This window comes from Oncorhynchus kisutch, linkage group LG16, assembly GCF_002021735.2.
Source record: "Oncorhynchus kisutch isolate 150728-3 linkage group LG16, Okis_V2, whole genome shotgun sequence".
NCBI lineage: Eukaryota > Metazoa > Chordata > Actinopteri > Salmoniformes > Salmonidae > Oncorhynchus > Oncorhynchus kisutch.
The window spans coordinates 44134326-44154107 of NC_034189.2; the positions used below are offsets into that span (position 1 = coordinate 44134326).

General features: G+C 45.7%; 1 protein-coding gene across 4 annotated transcripts in view; it reads left to right on the forward strand.

The window, feature by feature from the left end:
- Window positions 1–233: 233 nt before the first annotated feature.
- LOC109906787 (sodium-driven chloride bicarbonate exchanger-like) overlaps window positions 234–19782 on the forward strand; it is a 57130-nt gene continuing 37581 nt past the window's right edge. The window contains exons 1-2 of one of the 4 annotated variants that reach the window (XM_031792502.1): window positions 234–546; window positions 2287–2334. In XM_031792502.1, the coding sequence (XP_031648362.1) occupies window positions 499–546; window positions 2287–2334 (96 nt within the window). In that variant the 5' untranslated portion in view covers window positions 234–498. Of the gene's footprint in view, window positions 547–2286; window positions 2335–3587; window positions 3870–19782 lie in introns of those variants that run through there. The other 3 variants (XM_031792503.1, XM_031792504.1, XM_031792505.1) reach the window with 3 other exon arrangements.

The window sequence follows — 19782 nt, forward strand, 5'->3', positions numbered from 1 at the left end:
GTCCTTGGTAGCCTGCCTAATACCTAATTACATATTGTCCCAAATTAACATAAATATATGTCAAGATAGCTACTAGAGCCCACCTCTGTTTTATTCTGAGCTTCTCCGGTTTCGTGCGTTCATATCCTGTTCTATTGAGTGCAACCCGTCCTAAACCAATATTCTGTATCATTTTTAAGAATAGGTCCAAATGTCTGCAAACTTGGAGCAACGCGCGCCACAGTAGACGCAATCTATATCGTGCTGCGCTTCATTGCCTCACGTGTGCTCTACCTCGTCATGTAGCGCAAATTGCACTCTCCAAGCTTGAGCGAGTGAATGGGAAATCGCTACCCTATGCCTAAATGATGTAGGACTGGAAGAGGAGGATGCTTATCTTAATTTGAGAAAATCAACCCAGTTTATATAAGGGTTCACCCTGATTTAGCCCGGCAACACTAGACAGAAGACGACAAAAGGAGCATATCAAGTCTACAGAGAAAGCGAGGCAAGGAAAATATGGACATAACGGACCAAGGAGCACAAATGGAGCCGCTACTACCCTTGGTAAGGATGTCCCATAGGCAACCTACAATAGGCAACCATTGTGTTTTCACTGACAAATGGATTTCATGTCGTTGATTGAGAATGTCGATGTGGGGATTGAACACACCACCATAGACCAGCCTGTGTGTACAATACATTTGAAATAAATCATAGTCTTTATATGTTATTACATTCTAAAAATGACAAAACTGTAGTAGGTCTAATACAGGTAAGTAGGTTATAACCTAGTTTTATAGACAACGGTTTTATCCCAAATATCGAGACATCGTAATCTGGACCATCCTGGATCTTTTTGTTTGTTTCTTGTGCTGGACCAATAGACCTACATTAATATTGTCATCAAATTGGGCTAATTACATTTTCAGAAATGTTGTTGCTTAGTCTGCTACAACATCAAGTACCTATAGAATACGGTAATTAACCTGATTTAGAAAGATACGGCCGTCTATTTACCTATTACCAATGCCTCATTTTCTTTACATCCACTAATTTCTCCTCTAATGCCACAGCTGACACATTTTGTATCTTTGATAAAGGATGATGTAGGCCCATGTCTTTGTTGAGTCTGCAGTTGATGTGTCTGTGGTTCCAGTTCAATTGGTCCCTTGTTGGATAACCTTATGGTGGAGCTGATTTGGGAATGTCTGTCATCTCGTGAACGTTCATCAGGACCCCGAGTTAGACGCAACCTAAAATCACCGCTGATCACCAAAGTCTTCATAGGTAGAAGAACTATGGTGAAGTCCTATTCAGTCTGTCTGTCAATCACTGATTATGATGCAAATAAAATAAGCCATTTAAGAGTTTTTGGACAGAGCCAGCTCCTATAATTAAGGACAGCTGTAAGTTCACGGCCCCTTGCCTTTATGGTAGTTTACTACTAGACAGTGGACATCGGGCTCATCTGATATCTGATTGGACCCATTAGGATCTATAGGTGTATTACTAAGGTAAGCCACAGACAGACACCACTCGTCAATAAGAAGCATAGGTTTTCTCTCTCACCCTGTAGGACACACTCTTTCTATGGTCAATCCTCGGCCATAGACCAGATTGATGAACCGTAACCTATACATGCTTCTGCATGTTGGACAGAGACCATATGTTATTAAACGGGTGACGACACTCAGTGGTGTCCAAAGACTGTGCCTGTTCCAGCGGTCAGGTCCTGTTTAGCATTCCGGTGATGGCGTGTTGAGGAAGGGAGAGGAGAAATAGGACTTTTGTTCAAACGCCGTTGAAAACATTGTTTCCCTTCTTATGAATAGGTCATTACAAAAAGAAAAACAACATTGATAAATAAATAAACCATTGATAAATTACATTGATAAAGCAGGCATCTGTGTGAGCCTACTTAACCAGTGCTGTAGATTGACCACAGGTTGACTATGACATGGGACGCTTTTGTTCACTGACTTAATGCAGTGCAGTGCCCTGTCATCATAACTCTTGGCTGCCTAGCTGTAGCGTGTTTCCCGAATCCCAATGCGTTGCCATAGTTGCTAAGAGTCGTTGTGTGGGTACGTGAGGTGATAGTAGGAGTGAGTGTTCTGTGGAACTTCTCACTGTATGACAAACAAAAAATGTCATGTAAACTTGTATTAGAAACCTGGGGACCGGCAGTGATTGCATAGCACTCAATGACTTCCAGTGTGAAGATGCGTAGCTAAGCAAGACTGGATTATGCATTGAAACAATGTCCTGTGGATTGATGTTGTACTTTGACCTTGTTATTTACAGGAACCAGGCCCCCAGAGCCCTCAGATACCTCAAGGAGACAAGAATGTGGTGAGTACTTCTGCTTTCATACCAAGCCAAGCATGCAGGATAAGTCCTACTACTTTTGCTCAGTGACGCATGAGTCCTTTTGATTTCCACTACAGACAAGCCACTTCATGCAGCAAATGTGCAGGTATCCATTTAAAACCGTCTTGGTTATGAACGTCACGGAACATCCATCTGGCAAGCTTCCAAAGACCTGAGTCAGAGTTGAGATAAGAGCTCCACAACCAAGACCTTCACAGAAATCAGTCATTGACATCAACGGGAGACTTCAAGCAAAAACTTGAGTCAAGCGCACTGATTCCACATCAGAAATATATATGCTGGCATATATTGGGCAGAGGGAGGGTGTTGGGAGTTAGGGCTGGAGACAGGAGATGGAGAGTGTGTGATGTAGTAAAGATGGGACGGAATGTTGAGCCCTAATCCTAGACACTGAGCCTGGCTGGTCTTCTGGCTGGAGTGGATCCAGTGTGGACAGACGGGGGAGGTCTGTAGAGCAGGGTGGGTATAGCAGACAGAGGTAGCCCTGTTCTCTTGGACAAAATGTTCCTGGATCAGTGGGGCATCTCTGTCTGACTGGGTGATCCGACTGTGCAGAGCCAGCCCCACTGTAGCGAGATAAGTGCCTAGACCGGCTGTGCGCCCTTGGATGTTTAATTATAGCGGATAGAGGGAGCTAGATGAAGAGAGAGGGGGGGGGGGGGGCGAGACGACACAGCTAAGAGAGATGCTAGTGCTTTTTCGTCACATTTCTGATAGTTTCCCCAACAATCCTATTTGTCATCTGTGCCTAAATTGTTATTGATCCAGTACTACTACCACTGGTAATGTATGTCATTAGGTAGTGTAGCAGAAGAATCGCTTGAAGCGCTGGATCCATTTCCATTACAGCATGTTTCTGCCATAGTGTTCCGCTGACCATGCAGCACAGACAGAGTACAGTAGTGTCATAGGCAGGACACACACGCACGCAGGATGACTGCAGAGTAGAAACGCCTCATAACATGTCCCTGTGGAGGTGGGTTGGATCAGATGTGGCAGGTGCAGCGGTGAGAAGTCCTAGGGCTTTTCAGTTCGAACCCCACAGAAGAAGGGTCTGTGTGTGTGTGTGTTTTGCTTACCGTGACTTAGCTACAAGCCTCTCTTAGATAAGAGGGCCACAACACCACACATCGGTGATGTCAGCAGCTCGCTAATCTCACAGGGGATTGGTGGATGGATGCTTGTCAGAAAACATCGGAGCCCGTCTGGATCAGAGCTGGGTAGTCTGAGCGCTTGTTTGTGTTGCGAAGCTGCTGTCAGGATGAGGCTGGCTGGCATGGGGAAGAGGAACCGGTGAGAAGAGCCTGGCTCGACCTTACCGCCAATACCTTTAGCCGACAAACACAGGTTCTGTCCGGGGCTTGGATACTGAGCTTCCATCTTGCGGTCTCTCGACCACTGTACAACCAAGAAGAAATCTCAGGCATCCTTGCCCACACTGACGCGCCATGTTATCGGGGAGCTTGGACCCCAACTCTAATGGATTTAACTGCCAGGTACGCCTCTGGGTTTAGCCTGTGCCACCTCAAGGAGGTTGGCACATAGGGGGTGGCACAAAGAATGGGATGGAAATGCTGATGATGTTGAGGTGGCCTAAACTATTGGTTGTTGCGTCACAACATTGTTTGTGTTCATGTAAGAATATATCCTGATTGGCGTTATAGCTCATATTTGGGGTTATGAAAGTATACAACTGCAGACTTAACATGCACACATTCACGTCATGATTCCTCGACAGTGACATTGGACAGAATCAATATACAACATTATTGATGGATCGCAAACGGGCCATTTTACGCTTTCCTGAACGCTTTGGCAGATTAACAGTGAAGTCACTACAGGGCAGAGTGAATGGCCTTCAGTTCAGTATTCTAGTGTTGGTTAATGCGATGCCTGATCACTGCTGTTGTTCTGCAGTAGAGGCTAGCTGTGCTGCAGATCTCCTGGCATAGGAAAAGGTCCCGAGGAGCTACTGACAGATGGGTCTTTGAGCACTCTCATTTTGCGAGTGGTGGGAGATCGAGCTAGAGATTATACCCACTGTCATGAACCCGATTGATCTTTGAGAGAAGCAAATGACCTAAACTGACCTAAACTGTTTGTGTTTGTCTTTTTGTCCGTTTATGGCTACATCAGAAGCATTGCTGTTTGTTGATGTCTTTTAGGTTTTGGATTCAACTGTCTTGATGTCACTAAGTGAATAGGAAAGCCTGTGATAGAGAGGTATGGCTTTGAGAAGCTCTGCTGTGATGCTGATGCTGAGCACACTGCCATTGCCACGGTAACCACGGCCATCTGTAGGGATCAGACCTGTGACAACGTCTGCCCTTAACCAATCAGATGGCTCTGGTGTAAGGGGCTCCGCCCATGCTAATCCACTAGCTGTAGCTATATAGAATCCCCTCGGCTTGAAACACATGTACAGTACTCTCATCCACATTAGACTGATCTACAGTCAGTAATCCTCTATCCAGTAGATGAGGCTTTGTGAAAAGTCACATGCTATATATGCTTCAGATTCACATAGGTGTTGTTGGTCAAAATAATAAGTAGAGATGTTCTTTAATGTATACCTCGTGGCCTAGATATCCTATGAAGGTAAATGTTGATCATCTCTGCAGGTTCCGTGCGTCACAGAACTCCCTGAGAGACACATGAGGAATGTGGAAATTGGGTCACAAGGCTGGTATGTGTGTCCTGGAAAGCTGTATTCTAACCTACCCGGCTTCCTGGAAACGGCTCGTGTGAAAGCTCCGGGGTGAAGTTTCCCCTAGGTACAGATTTAGGATCAGCGTCCCCTCCCCCAATCCTAACCTTAACCATTAGTGGGGGGAAAAAGCATAGCTGACCTCAGGTCAGCGTCGAGGGGCAACTTCACCCTACACCCGTGTGAACAGATAGGTCTGTGATTTTTACTGGCAAGGATATGGGTACATAACCCAGGCACACCTTTCGGTCAACATTAGGAGACATCCTCTGTGTTTATTGTTTCTTAATGAGTTCCATAATACTTCCTCCCCTTGAAAGATAACATCAGCAGACCACCTCCTCTAGTGCAGCAGCCAATCATATTGTTCTCTCTGCTGGAGGTCGACCTGAAGTCCCAGGATGTCATTATGATTTGTAGGTGGTTTACATTTTAAACAAAGACTTTGTTCACAACCGGGATGTGCAACCCTGGCCCTGGGGTTGCAGACTGTGTGCTAACAGGCTTTTGTTCCAGCCCTGCATTAACACTTCTGATTCAACTGGTTACATTTCGTGCATCATCAAACCAGTTCCTCTTCGAACTCAAAACAAAACAAAAAAAGAATGTATTTTCCTGTGCTGAAAATCATCATCTCCTTGAATACGGTAATTCGAAAATAAATGCTCAAGGGAAAAGGAAATTTCAAGCAAGGTCCTAGAGTGGTTATCGAAGAAAGGAATGACACCCAGCAGTGTGTGTGAGAGTTAAAGATGAGAAAGGAAGTCATTTTAATCTGACAGTCATTTTTAAGGGAACTGAAAGTGTTGGGTGCAGTTTATTTCAGAACACATCAGTCGCTAGTTGAGAGACCTCTACACACCATGCTCTTTGTTGAAAGCCATCTGACCATTTGTCTGTTTGATGAGAGCATGTCGTTATCACAAAATTGGACATGAAGAGATTGCTACGGTTCGTATTGCCCTAACATGTGAGGGGAACGCAGGTGCTATCGTTACACACACCATGTGTGTGTGCTCACTCAGGTTCTATACTGAATAAAAATATAAACGCAAAATGCAACAATTTCAATTTTTTTACTGAGTTATAGTTCATATAAGGAAATATATTCATTAGGCACTAATCTATAGGTTTCACGTGACTGGGCAGGGGTGCAGCCATGAGTGGCCAATCAGAATTATTTCTCCCTCCTCCCCACGCCTCCTCAGATGATCCCGCAGGTGAAGAAGCCGAATGTGGAGGTCCTGGTCTGCGGTTGTGAGGCCGGTTGGACATACTGCTAAATTCTCTAAAACGACATTGGAGTTAGCTTATGGTAGAGAATTTAAAATTCAATTCCCTGGCAAAAGCTCCGGTGGACATTCCTGCAGTCAGCATGCCAGTTGCACGCTCCCTCCAAACTTGAGACATTTGTGCTGTTGTGTGACAGAACTGTACATTTTAGAGCGGCCTTTTATTATCCCCAGCACAAGGTGCACCTGTGTAATGATCATGCTGTTTAATCAGCTTCTTGATGTGCCACACCTGTCAGGTGGATGTATTATCTTGGCAAAGGAGAAATCTTCACTAACAGGAATGTGAAATAAGCTTTTTGTGCGTGTGGAAGATTTCTGTCATTTTTTTTTCTATCAGCTAATGAAACATAGGACCAGTGTATATTGCCTCATTTGTCATCACCTCCAAGCCTCCAGTGCTCCTTCGTGGGTCGTCCTTGTTACCAGTATCAGTTAGTACATTATAGAGTTTTGATTAGATGGTATATACTGTAGCTACGAAGTGACTTTTTCATAGCAGGTTAGAACATATGCAGCAGGTTAAGAGAATTACCCTAACCTTAACCCTTATCCTAACCCTAAACTTAACCCTTACTCTAACCATTAGCCTAACCCTTATTCTAAACCTAACCATAACCTAAGCAAGCAGTTGCTTATCAACAGAGAGTTTGTTGGTAGTATGATGCTCTACAGATAGAAAATCTGGACTATCCAAATCTGGACTGAATTAGGTTAGGAAAAGGGTTAAGGTTAGCTAAAATGCTCTCCTAACCTGCGACAAAAAGTAACTTTCGGTGGTAGCTGTACTCCATCTAGTCACATCCCTTATCTAAGTCAATTAGCTTCCTGGTGGTCTGACCTCTCTCAGGTCTCAGGAAACACTGACGGACTTAGTTGATTCCTAAGGTCACAGTCACACCCACTCCATAATAGTCCATTGATGTCAGAACTCATTAGAATGAGTGGTGGCTGGTGGGGATACAGACTACTAGGTTACTCTGGGTCAGTTGTCGTGTCCCAGAGTTGGGGGCTGATTTGGGTCAGTGGTGTATTGTATTGATAGGCTAGCTGGCTGGGGGAATGAAAGCGCCACCTGTGAAACTGTAATTCTATTCCGGGCCACCTGCTGTTTGTAATCCGTAGAGGGATTTTGGTTTGGGAGGCTTTCGGCTTGATTCTTGTTTTTTGTTGCTTCGTCACTGTCACGGAAAAAAGCGACTAAAAGTACGATTTGACGGAAAAAAATTGTGTTAATATTCACTTTTGTACCTTTTCACTTTATAAAGAACGTGTGTCCTTGATGTTTTTGGATTCAACGCAGGAAACCTGTTTACAGGGCTGTTTAGATTAGATGTTTTATTGTCACATACGCCGGATAGGCCCTGCAATAGACTAGCGCCCTGTCCAGAGGGAGTACTTGTACATCAATCTGCCTCACACTACAGAAACAGGAGAGAGCCTCCTGCGCTATGGGCCATTCTGGCTTGGAACAAAGCTTACTTACTAAATAGACAACCGATACCCCTCCCATCCCACCTCTACCGCCAAATCTGTATATCAGCAAATATAAGCGTATCGGATGCAGTCCAGATTAAAGGGGGACTGTTGTAAACTTCAATTAAATAGTTTGATGAAGCTCTTCCTGGTCCCTGTTCTGTTCAGGGCTCTATTTTCAAGGCTGTGTTCCAAATGGCCCTGTACTGCACAGATGGTACATACAGTTAGTCAGCTTGACAGGAAGGAGCAGGGTGCATCAGTGAGCAACACGTGTTTATTTAAAAAAATATGTTTTACCTTTATTTAACTAGGCAAGTCAGTTAAGAACTAATTCTTATTTTCAATGACGGCCTAGGAACAGTGGGTTAACTGCCTTGTTCAGGGGCAGAACGACAGGTTTGTACCTTGTCAGCTCGGGGATTCGAACTTGCAACATTTTGGTTACTAGCCCAACGCTCTAACCACTAGGCTACCCTGTCGCGAGATGGGGAAAGGCTGCAGTAACCCTGAACTGAATACCAAACAACTGTACGTCTTTCTCCTCCTTTAACTCTGTCTGTCTCCCAGAGAGACGCTTTAGGATAAGAATAAGACTGCGCTTTCAGTAAATAGTCAAATGACACATAATAAATCATGGATAATTGCTGATGGGAAATGCAGTAAATTCAGCTACATGCCATTTCTAATACATCTATGTGGAGTGCATAGAGTACAGGAGAGTGAGCCTTGGTGTCTAGTAAACAGAGAGGAGGGAGAGAAGCCAATGACAGGCATCTCTCCAAGGTCAACCCTGAACTCGCCAAACGTGGAAATCAGATAGATGTCAACTTCCTCGTCCTCCTTTGGTTTTCAGTCCAGAGCTACAGCAGCTTCCCCTTCCCCGTACATGATGTCAACTTCCTCGTCCTCCTTTGGTTTTCAGTCCAGAGCTACAGCAGCTTCCCCTTCCCCCTACATGATGTCAACATCCTCGTCCTCCTTTGGTTTTCAGTCCAGAGCTACAGCAGCTTCCCCCTACATGTGTTGCTCTGCTCATTCCTATCAAGCTGACTAACTGCCTGCAGAACTAGGCCTGGATATGCGTTTATTAGCGTGCTTATTTCTCTGTGCATTTATGTGTGTGTGTGTGTGTGTGTGCACGCGCGTCCGGGCATGGAGAGCAACTCCCACCCCACGCTGGCTGCTCTGATGTCGTCACCAGGCAGAGAGCATAATAGGAGCTGATTTAATCAGTGCTGTGTATATCTCATCCAGGGTTAGATCCTGGGATTTACACACCTATGGCAAAAGGTTAGCATTTGTGGGGAGATGAAATCGTGGACGCTCTCTCTGCCGCTCTTCCATCAGTGTTCTGCAGCCTGCAGGAGATCCCGTCCCTAACATCATGCTATTAAGAGATAGAGACAGAAACCTGCTGCAGGCCGGAGATGCTGTCTCATTTGTCAAACTGAACAGAAGACACATAGCACCACTCTGTCCTCCTATAGTGGTCCCGGCACAGAGAAAGACAGTTGGCGTTCTAGAAGGATTTATTGACCTATTTTTCTCAACGTGTTGATCTAACGAGACTTCAACATGAGGTCATGAGCAAAGTCTCTGTTAAGATTGTGTTGTGAGCCTCCCGGGTGGCGCAGCGCTAGCTGTACCACCAGAGATTCTGGGTTCGAGTCCAGGCTCTGTCGCAGCCAGTCGCAACCGGGAGGCCCATGGGGCGACGCACAATTGGCCCAGAGTCGTCCGGGTTAGGGAGGGTTTGGCCGGCAGGGATATCCTGATATCCTTGTCTCATCCCGCACTAGTGACTCCTGTGGCGGGCCGGGCGCAGTGCACGCTGACCAGGTCGCCAGGTGTATGGTGTTTCCTCCGACACATTGGTGTGGCTGGCTTCCGGGTTGGATGGGCATTGTGTCAAGATGCAGTGCGGCTTGGGTTGGGTTGTGTTTCGGAGAACGCATGGCTCTCGACCTTCGCCTCTCCCGAGTCCGTACGGGAGTTGCAGCGATGAGACAAGACTGTAACTATTGGATACCACGAAATTGGGGAGAAAAAAGGGGTAAAAAGAAAAAAAAGATGTGTTGTGGGCTCAGAGTCCTTTCCATTCCAACTCCCTCAGACCAGGAAGATAATTGAAATTTGATTCATTAATAAAATTAGTATCACGAATGACACTTCTACTTATGAATTGAACCGAGATTCATCTCCTAAATTCACTGAATTGAAATTGAATTGGCACTCAACCCTGAAGAGGATGAAAAGTATTTGATCAGACCCAGACATTCTCATAGGTACATTTTGTAACGGGCTAAGAGCCAGGGAGCAGGAGGTGGGGGATTTCATTATGATGTCACTGAGAACGAGGGGATTTCCCAGGGTGCCATGGGTCCTCCTGGGGAAAGCAGCAGCAGGGTCTGCCCCCGGTCACCCTTCACATTTCTCCAAGGGTGGTCTCTTCAAGGGTGGTCTCTTGCGCTCCACTCTCTGCTATGACAGCCATGCTGCCTGATAAATAGAATGGGTATACATGACAGTTTTGCCCTACACCAAAGGGACTCTGATTATAACATGGCTGATTAGGACGTCTGTCTGTCCGTCCGTCCGTCCCTCCCTCCCTCTTTTAATGCTTCTTCCCACAGCCTCTATACTAGAGATCTCAGTCAGACTGTTTCAGCTGTGTATGTGGAAACAGCTTTGCCTGTGTCCAACTTCTTGACTTCCTTGACGTAAATGAATTGACATCCAATATCACATTTACAAACAAACCAGCCCTGAAAACGTTTGTATACTTTCTATTGGTAATTCCTTGATCTTCATCTGAGAAATCACCCTCCACATATGAGACGGTCTAATGTGATGTCTAAGCCCACACGGCCACAACCCACCCAACCCCCCCCACCATCTGTCCAGAACGTTCCCATGATCCTCTAGGCTCAGTCACATGGGCGTGCATGTGTGGGTGCCTCCTCTCTTCAGTAACCTGGCCTGGGCTAGCCTAGTCTTCTTCAGCATCCTGGCCTGGGCTAGCCTAATCTTCTTCAGCATCCTGGCCTGGGCTAGCCTAATCTTCTTCAGCAACCTGGCCTGGGCTAGCCTAATCTTCTTCAGCAACCTGGCCTGGGCTAGCCTAATCTTCTTCAGCAACTTGGCCTGGGCTAGCCTAATCTTCTTCAGCAACCTGGCCTGGGCTAGCCTAATCTTCTTCAGCAACTTGGCCTGGGCTAGCCTAATCTTCTTCAGCAACCTGGCCTGGGCTAGCCTAATCTTCTTCAGCATCCTGGCCTGGGCTAGCCTAATCTTCTTCAGCATCCTGGCCTGGGCTAGCCTAATCTTCTTCAGCATCCTGGCCTGGGCTAGCCTAATCTTCTTCAGCATCCTGGCCTGGGCTAGCCTAATTTTCTTCAGCAACCTGGCCTGGGCTAGCCTAATCTTCTTCAGCATCCTGGCCTGGGCTAGCCTAATCTTCTTCAGCATCCTGGCCTGGGCTAGCCTAATCTTCTTCAGCAACCTGGCCTGGGCTAGCCTAATCTTCTTCAGCATCCTGGCCTGGGCTAGCCTAATCTTCTTCAGCATCCTGGCCTGGGCTAGCCTAATCTTCTTCAGCAACCTGGCCTGGGCTAGCCTAATCTTCTTCAGCAACCTGGCCTGGGCTAGCCTAATCTTCTTCAGCAACCTGGCCTGGGCTAGCCTAATCTTCTTCAGCATCCTGGCCTGGGCTAGCCTAATCTTCTTCAGCAACCTGGCCTGGGCTAGCCTAATCTTCTTCAGCAACCTGGCCTGGGCTAGCCTAATCTTCTTCAGCATCTAGGACTGTAGGACCATCTTTGATTGGTCTGTAGCCACAGTCATCCAGTCACGGGATGCGTATGTAATAGTGCACAATAGTGCACTGCTTTTGACCAGCATTCTAAATGGAATGCAGAAAATACACAATCATTTGTAATACTGTCCAGATTGATCTGAACTGCAAAGATGCTTCATATATCATTTCTTTAGTATAATTGAGTTATGTTAATAAGCTCTGGTTTCTTACCTGTGGGAACTGGGGGGTAGAGTCCAGGGCCAGAGTCATGGCCAGGGTTACTTCCAGCTGTGGGATAGAGCCAGTCAAGGCACAAGGTTACTTCCAGCTGTGGGGTAGAGCCAGTCTAGGCACAGGGTTACTTCCAGCTGTGGGATAGAGCCATTCTAGGCACAGGGTTACTTCCAGCTGTGGGATAGAGCCAGTCTAGGCACAGGGTTACTTCCAGCTGTGGGATAGAGCCATTCTAGGCACAGGGTTACTTACAGCTGTGGGATAGAGCCAGTCTAGGCACAGGGTTACTTCCAGCTGTGGGGTAGAGCCAGTCTAGGCACAGGGTTACTTCCAGCTGTGGGATAGAGCCATTCTAGGCACAGGGTTACTTACAGCTGTGGGATAGAGCCAGTCTAGGCACAGGGTTACTACCAGCTGTGGGATAGAGCCAGTCTAGGCACAGGGTTACTTCCAGCTGTGGGATAGAGCCAGTCTAGGCACAGGGTTACTTTCAGCTGTGGGATAGAGCCAGTCTAGGCACAGGGTTACTACCAGCTGTGGGATAGAGTCAGTCTAGGCACAGGGTTACTTCCAGCTGTGGGATAGAGCCAGTCTAGGCACAGGGTTACTACCAGCTGTGGGATAGAGCCAGTCTAGGCACAGGGTTACTTCCAGCTGTGGGGTAGAGCCAGTCTAGGCACAGGGTTACTTCCAGCTGTGGGGTAGAGCCAGTCTAGGCACAGGGTTACTTCCAGCTGTGGGATAGAGCCAGTCTAGGCACAGGGTTACTACCAGCTGTGGGATAGAGCCAGTCTAGGCACAGGGTTACTTCCAGCTGTGGGATAGAGCCAGTCTAGGCACAAGGTTACTTCCAGCTGTGGGATAGAGCCAGTCTAGGGACAGGGTTACTTCCAGCTGTGGGATAGAGCCAGTCTAGGCACAGGGTTACTACCAGCTGTGGGATAGAGCCAGTCTAGGCACAGGGTTACTACCAGCTGTGGGGTAGAGCCAGTCTAGGCACAGGGTTACTACCAGCTGTGGGATAGAGCCAGTCTAGGCACAAGGTTACTTTTGGGGTAAAGCCAGTCTAGGCACAGGGTTACTACCAGCTGTGGGATAGAGCCAGTCTAGGCACAGGGTTACTACCAGCTGTGGGATAGAGCCAGTCTAGGCACAGGGTTACTTCCAGCTGTGGGATAGAGCCAGTCTAGGCACAGGGTTACTTCCAGCTGTGGGATAGAGCCAGTCTAGGCACAGGGTTACTTCCAGCTGTGGGATAGAGCCAGTCTAGGCACAGGGTTACTTCCAGCTGTGGGATAGAGCCAGTCTAGGCACAAGTTTACTTGTGGGGTAAAGCCAGCTGTGGGGTAAAGCCAGGGGACAGGGCCAGGGTAAGGGTGGTTACAGCTGTGGGGTAAAGCCAGGGGACAGGGACAAGGCCAGGGTAAGGGTGGTTCCAGCTGTGGGGTAAAGCCACGGGACAGGGACAAGGCCAGGGTAAGGGTGGTTCCAGCTGTGGGGTAAAGCCAGGGGACAAGGCCAGGGTAAGGGTGGTTCCAGCTGTGGGGTAAAGCCAGGGGACAGGGCCAGGGTAAGGGTGGTTCCAGCTGTGGGGTAAAGCCAGGGGACAAGGCCAGGGTAAGGGTGGTTCCAGCTGTGGGGTAAAGCCAGGGGACAGGGCCAGGGTAAGGGTGGTTCCAGCTGTGGGGTAAAGCCAGGGGCCAGGGTAAGGGTGGTTCCAGCTGTGGGGTAAAGCCAGGGGACAGGGCCAGGGTAAGGGTGGTTCCAGCTGTGGGGTAAAGCCAGGGGACAAGGCCAGGGTAAGGGTGGTTCCAGCTGTGGGGTAAAGCCAGGGGACAGGGCCAGGGTAAGGGTGGTTCCAGGTGTGGGGTAAAGCCAGGGGACAGGGACAAGGCCAGGGTGGCTGTGAGTTAAAGCCAGGGTCAAGGCCAGAGGGGCTTCCACCTTAACAACCTCTGCCTGGAGCTTAGCAGGCTGTAAACAGACAGAGCAGTGTAACAGCAGGACAACAACACATATAGCCAAACTAAACAATAATTTGGGACACAGATCATTTGGGTCCAATTATAATGCACCTAAACTGCTTCACATTTGACTTCTGTGGTATAATTGTGTTATGTTACAGTTTTTCTCAGTCGCTTTGGTGCATTTTTCACATCATCCCTAACATGTGCAAAATAATAAGTGCATTTCTCAGAACAATTTGTACAAACTGCAATATACAATAAATATGTTTCTAAAGCTAGTCAGTCACTAAAAATCCTTAGGACATCTCTCAAAAGTAAATATTCATGCCAATGATCATGTCAGTGTCATCAGAATGATAAGTCATTGAGTCATTGTTCACGAACAAGGTCGTCAAAATGTTTAGGCATGTTGTCAATGTAACTGTGTACCTCGACCGTATTACCTGATGTAAACTTAGGCTACAGTTTGGATGACAGTTACTGTATTGAAAATGCACAAGGCTGCACTTCTATGGCATATATCAATTTCAACAGTACTATTTACATATTACTGTATGTGGGTTATTGATTGAAAGAGACTGGACAACCCAAGGGGCACAAAGGAAAAAAAACTAAATTAGAAAGAAACACAGGAAACCACCCCTAAGGCACCTGTCTGTCGGCCCACATATTCTCATCCACATCACACCGGATATTTTCCCTTCCAATGCAATGTGGAAAGAATCTTTTGGAATGCCTTATCCATCCTCTGCAGGCATCTACTGTGATGTCCTCACATGCTGCATCCATTGCAGCCAGCAGGGTCATCTGTGTGTGTGGCTGACGATCGTACACCTTCCACTTCCATGCTGAAAATAACTACTCAATTGGGTTAAGGAATGGTGAATAAGGTGGGAGGAATTCTATGAGCATCCTCGGGTGGGTCACAAACCATTGCCTTATGACGTTTGATCGATGGAAACTCACATTATCACAAATGACCACATACTTTGGGAAATCCTCTCTAAACACACCCCTCTCATCATCAGGGATGAGAGCCCTGTAGAGAGTCTCTAAAAAGTTGAGTAGATGCTGGGTGTTGTATGGCCCTATAAGGGGGATATGGGTTAGGACACCATGCTCCGAAATAGAAGCACACATGGTGATATTTCCTCCCCGTTGGCCTGGCAAATCCACAGTAGCTCTGTGACCGATGATATTCCGACCCCACCTTCTGCATTTGGTCAGGTTGAAGCCAGCCTCATCCACGTATACAAAGTTGTGAGAGGGTTCACTTGATTCCAACTCCATTATACACTATATCATCCCAGAACACACAGTTGAATTTGTTTTGGTAAGGAAGAGTGACATAAAATGTACATATATTGCATGTTCCTTCCACAGCAATGGAAATGTGTGCCGTTTATGCTTACTGTACTATGTATCACTATAAAATGTTGCTGTAAAGTAGTTACATAGATATATGTTTTACCTGTACATACTGGTACCGTAGCTCCTTAACTCTGTCCTCATTCCTTTGGAATGGTACACGGTACAGCTGTTTCATACTCATCTGGTTTCTATGCAGCACCCTGTCGATGGTTGAGATGCTAACCGTATGGATGTTTTCAAAGACATCGTTGTCTTCTATAATGGTCCTTTGTATTTCCCTGAGTCTCATGGCATTGTTTGCTCGGACCATGGTGCAAATAGCCTCCTCCTATTGAGGTGTGAGAAGGCGTCCTCTGCCACCGGTTTGAGGTAATCTTGCAGTCCTATGTGGGGAAAAATGCAGAGATGCATCGCACACTTTCACATAGACAAAAACTATGCGAACACACATTTTACTGTAAAACATACAGGTGGGTGCATGTAAGGTGCAGTATGTATCTGTATAGAGTATATTTCTGTATGCTTTGAAATACAAGTGGACTACTGTAATATGAAGCATTGTAGGAAGTATACAGTATACTGCTTATATACAGTAACAGTGCACTGTACATTGGTGGACATACCTGTTCTCTCTTCGAAATGTTTAAACTATTGAGGACACGGTTGAGCTCCCAATATTCGGCTGCACCCTTCGACCCGCCTCAGCCATTGTAAGGCCATGATTGACAACATGGTCTACAATAGTGGCCCTTATGTCATCAGATATGGGGCGGCAGCGTAGCCTAGTGGTTAGAGCGTTGGACTAGTAACCGGAAGGTTAACCCACTGTTCCTAGGCCGTCATTGAAAATAAGAATTTGTTCTTAACTGACTAGCCTGGTTAAATAAAGGTACAAAAAGAAGAAGATTTGCGCCTATGTCCTCTGCTGCCTCTTCCTCTGTTTTGCCTTCCACCACGCATCCTTGCTCCTCTTCTTCCTCCTCTTGGCTGTTGACCTTGTTCGTTTCCTGGTCCATCCATTATTGGAAAATTGCAACTCTGTGTTGTGGTCTGTCTATATATGCTTGCCAATTGATTCTTCATGAGATGCACCTTAGACAACTGGTTGATTGTTGGTTGAACTAACACTTTACATTCCTTCATGAGTGAGGGTCAATTTCACCTGCATGATTCATCAATTAACGTTTTTAGACAAAAGGTCTAATAGAAATGTGTAAAACTATGCTTGACAGTTTATGACAAATAGTTCAACAATTTTGCATGTAATGGCTTATGCAAGGAACTAATGCCTAGATGTTTGGAGGGGTAAGACTATTCAACAGAGAACCATCTACTATATTTTGATCAACATGACATGAACAATAGATAATGTGGAAAAAAGCTGACACTTGTACATTATCAATTGCAATTTGTTCAAAGGAATAAGAAATTGCTTTAATGATGTGCACAAGTGACTAGATGATTTGGAATTTGTACAAGTAGTATCAAGAATTGCACTTTTGATCTAAGAAATGCACCAAAGCGACTGAGAAAAACTGTAATAGGCTCTGGTGTCTTACAGTTGAAGTCAGCAGTTTAGATACACCTTAGCCAAATACATTTAAACTCAGTTTTTCACAATTCCTGACCTTTAATCCTAGTAAAAATTCCCTGTCTTAGGTCAGTTAGGATCACCACTTTATTTTAAGAATGTGAAATGTTGGAATAATAGTAGAGAGAATGATTTATTTCAGCTTTTATTTCCTTCATCACATTCCCAGTGGGTCAGAAGTTGACATACACTCAATTAGTATTTGGTAGCGTTGCCTTTAAATTGTCAAACGTTTCGGAGAGCCTTCCACAAGCTTCCCACAATAAGTTGGGTGAATTTTGTCCCATCCCTCCTGACAGAGCTGGTGTAACTGAGTCAAGTTTGTAGGCCTCCTTGCTTGCATACACTTCTTCAGGTCTGCCCACAAATTATCTATAGGATTGAGGTCAGGGCTTTGTGATGGCCACTCCAATACCTTGATTTTGTTGTCCTTAAGCCATTTTGCCACAACTTTGGAAGTATGCTTGGGGTCATTGTTCATTTGGAAGAGCCGTTTGCGACCAAGCTTTAACTTCCTGACTGATGTCGTGAGATGTTGTTTCAATATATCCACATCATTTTCCTTCCTCAGGATGCAATCTATTTTGTGAAGTGCACCAGTCCCTCCTGCAGCAAAGCACCCTCACAACATGATGCTGCCACCCCCGTACTTCACGATTGGGATGGTGTTCTTCGGCTTGCAAACCTCGCCCTTTTTCCTCCAAACATAACGATGGTCATTATGGCTAAACAGTTATTTTTTTCGTTACATCCGACCAGAGGACATTTCTCCAAAAAGTAAGATCTTTGTCCCCATGTGCAGTTGTAAACCGTAGTCTGGCTTTTTTTTTTGACGGTTTTGGAGCACTGGCTTCTTCCTTGCTTAGCAGCCTTACAGGTTATGTCGATATAGGACTCATTTTACTGTGGATATAGATACTTTTGTGCCTGTTTCCTCCAGCATCTTCACAAGGTCCTTTGCTGTTGTTCTGGGATTGATTTGCACTTTTCACCCCAAAGTACGTTCATCTCTAGGAGACAGAACGCGTCTCCTTCCTGAGTGGTATGACGGCTGCGTGGTCCCATGGTGTTTATACTTGCATACTATTGTTTGTACAGATGAACGTGGTACCTTCAGGCGTTTGGAAATTGCTCCCAAGGATGAACCAGACTTGTGGAGGTCTACAATTTTTTTCTGAGGTCTTGGCTGATTTCTTTTGATTTTCCCATGATGTCAAGCAAAGAGGCACTGAGTTTGAAGGTAGGCCTTGAAATACATCCACAGGTACACCTCTAATTGACTCAAATGATATCAACTAGCCTACCAGAAGCTTCTAAAGCCCTGACATCATTTTTTGGAATTTTCCAAGCTGTTTAAAGGCACAGTCATAGTGTATGTAAACTTCTGACCCACTGGAATTGTGATACAGTGAATTATAAGTGAAATAATCGGTCTGTAAACAATTGTTGGAAAAATGACTTGTGTCATGCACAAAGTAGATGTCCTAACCGACTTGCCAAAACTACAGTTTGTTAACAAGAAATTTGTGGAGTGGTTGAAAAATGAGTTTTAATGTCTCCAACCTAAGTGTATGTAAACGTCTGACATCAACTGTACCTTTTGGAAGCTGTGGGGTTGTGCCAGTGTCAAGTTCTGAGGTGCTTCCACCAGCTGCAGGCCTGAACACATCAAAGAGTTCTATAATTAAGCGACATGATCGGAATAATACAACCACGGTTATCTGTAGCTCATGTCCATGTCTGTTGTATTACTAAAACACTGCTGTCATATGGTTCTACACCGTCTAACCAAAGTGCTGTAGATTCACTGTTTACGTTTTCCAATCACGTTAAGTGCTGATTACAATCTAGTCTGATTAGATTGTCAAATGATGCAATATGGAAAAGCTCAGCCGTGTCCAGAGATGATTTGAGTGTAGCATTGACTTAGAGATGATTGTGAATGAAGTGTGGCTGATTACCAAAGGGAATTAACTAGCATTACGCGGCATCATGTTTTACCAGCTTACCACTGGCACCCAGCACCTCCTATGTCACCTCATGGTATTTGGCACAAACATTAAGCCTACAACCCCCTGGACAGAAACATTAGTTATTTTTGGGACACTCACTAGCGAATAGTACACAGACACATATATATATATATATATACATACATACACACACACACACACACACACCCCATCAACCTTCTGAAACCCTCGACCCCAAAACCACTATTTCTCCTACAACAATCCTAGCCATTATCAGGACAGTCTTTTGGGTCAACAACAGTGTTCCTCTCGGGCAGCTGTGTGAGAGTCAGTATATATCTGACCGCACGCATGAGGAAGCATCCTTGTTAAAAAGAAATAAAACGTGACTAAAACAATACAACTATCTGGGTAGTCAGGGAAGGTGAATTCATAAAAATTGTGATTGGCCACATTAGTTGCCATGGTGACTGTCTGACGAAGTTAGCCTCATGAAGCTGCTGTGTGTTTATTTAAGGACTCATCCTCTTGCAGCAGGAGGATGGCAGGACGCCAGAGGCCTCTTATATAAGAGTTTTGGCTTTTTAAAATTCAAATGTGGCTCCGTGTACTGAATGGTCATTTTGACATGGTGGAATGGTCACTGGGCCAAATTCACCACTGTGTGCTAAGCCCTATAAAAAAAACAACACTGAGCTTTTTCTGTGAAAATCTCTTGATGTGCAAAGGAATGGTTCTCTTTGTACTGTACATACTGTAAATACATGTGCGTATTAAGTCGTTTGGACCATGATAGTTCGTTGGTGATGGGGACACCAAGGAACTTGAAGCTCTCGACCCGCTCCACTACAGCCCTGTCGATGTTAATATGGGGGCCTGTTCGGCCCACCATCTCTCTCTCTCTCTCCCCCCCCCCCTCTCTCTTTCTCTCTCTCTCTCTCTCTCTTTCTTTATCTCTCTCTCTGTCTCTCTGTCTCTTTGTCTCTCTCTGTCTCTCTG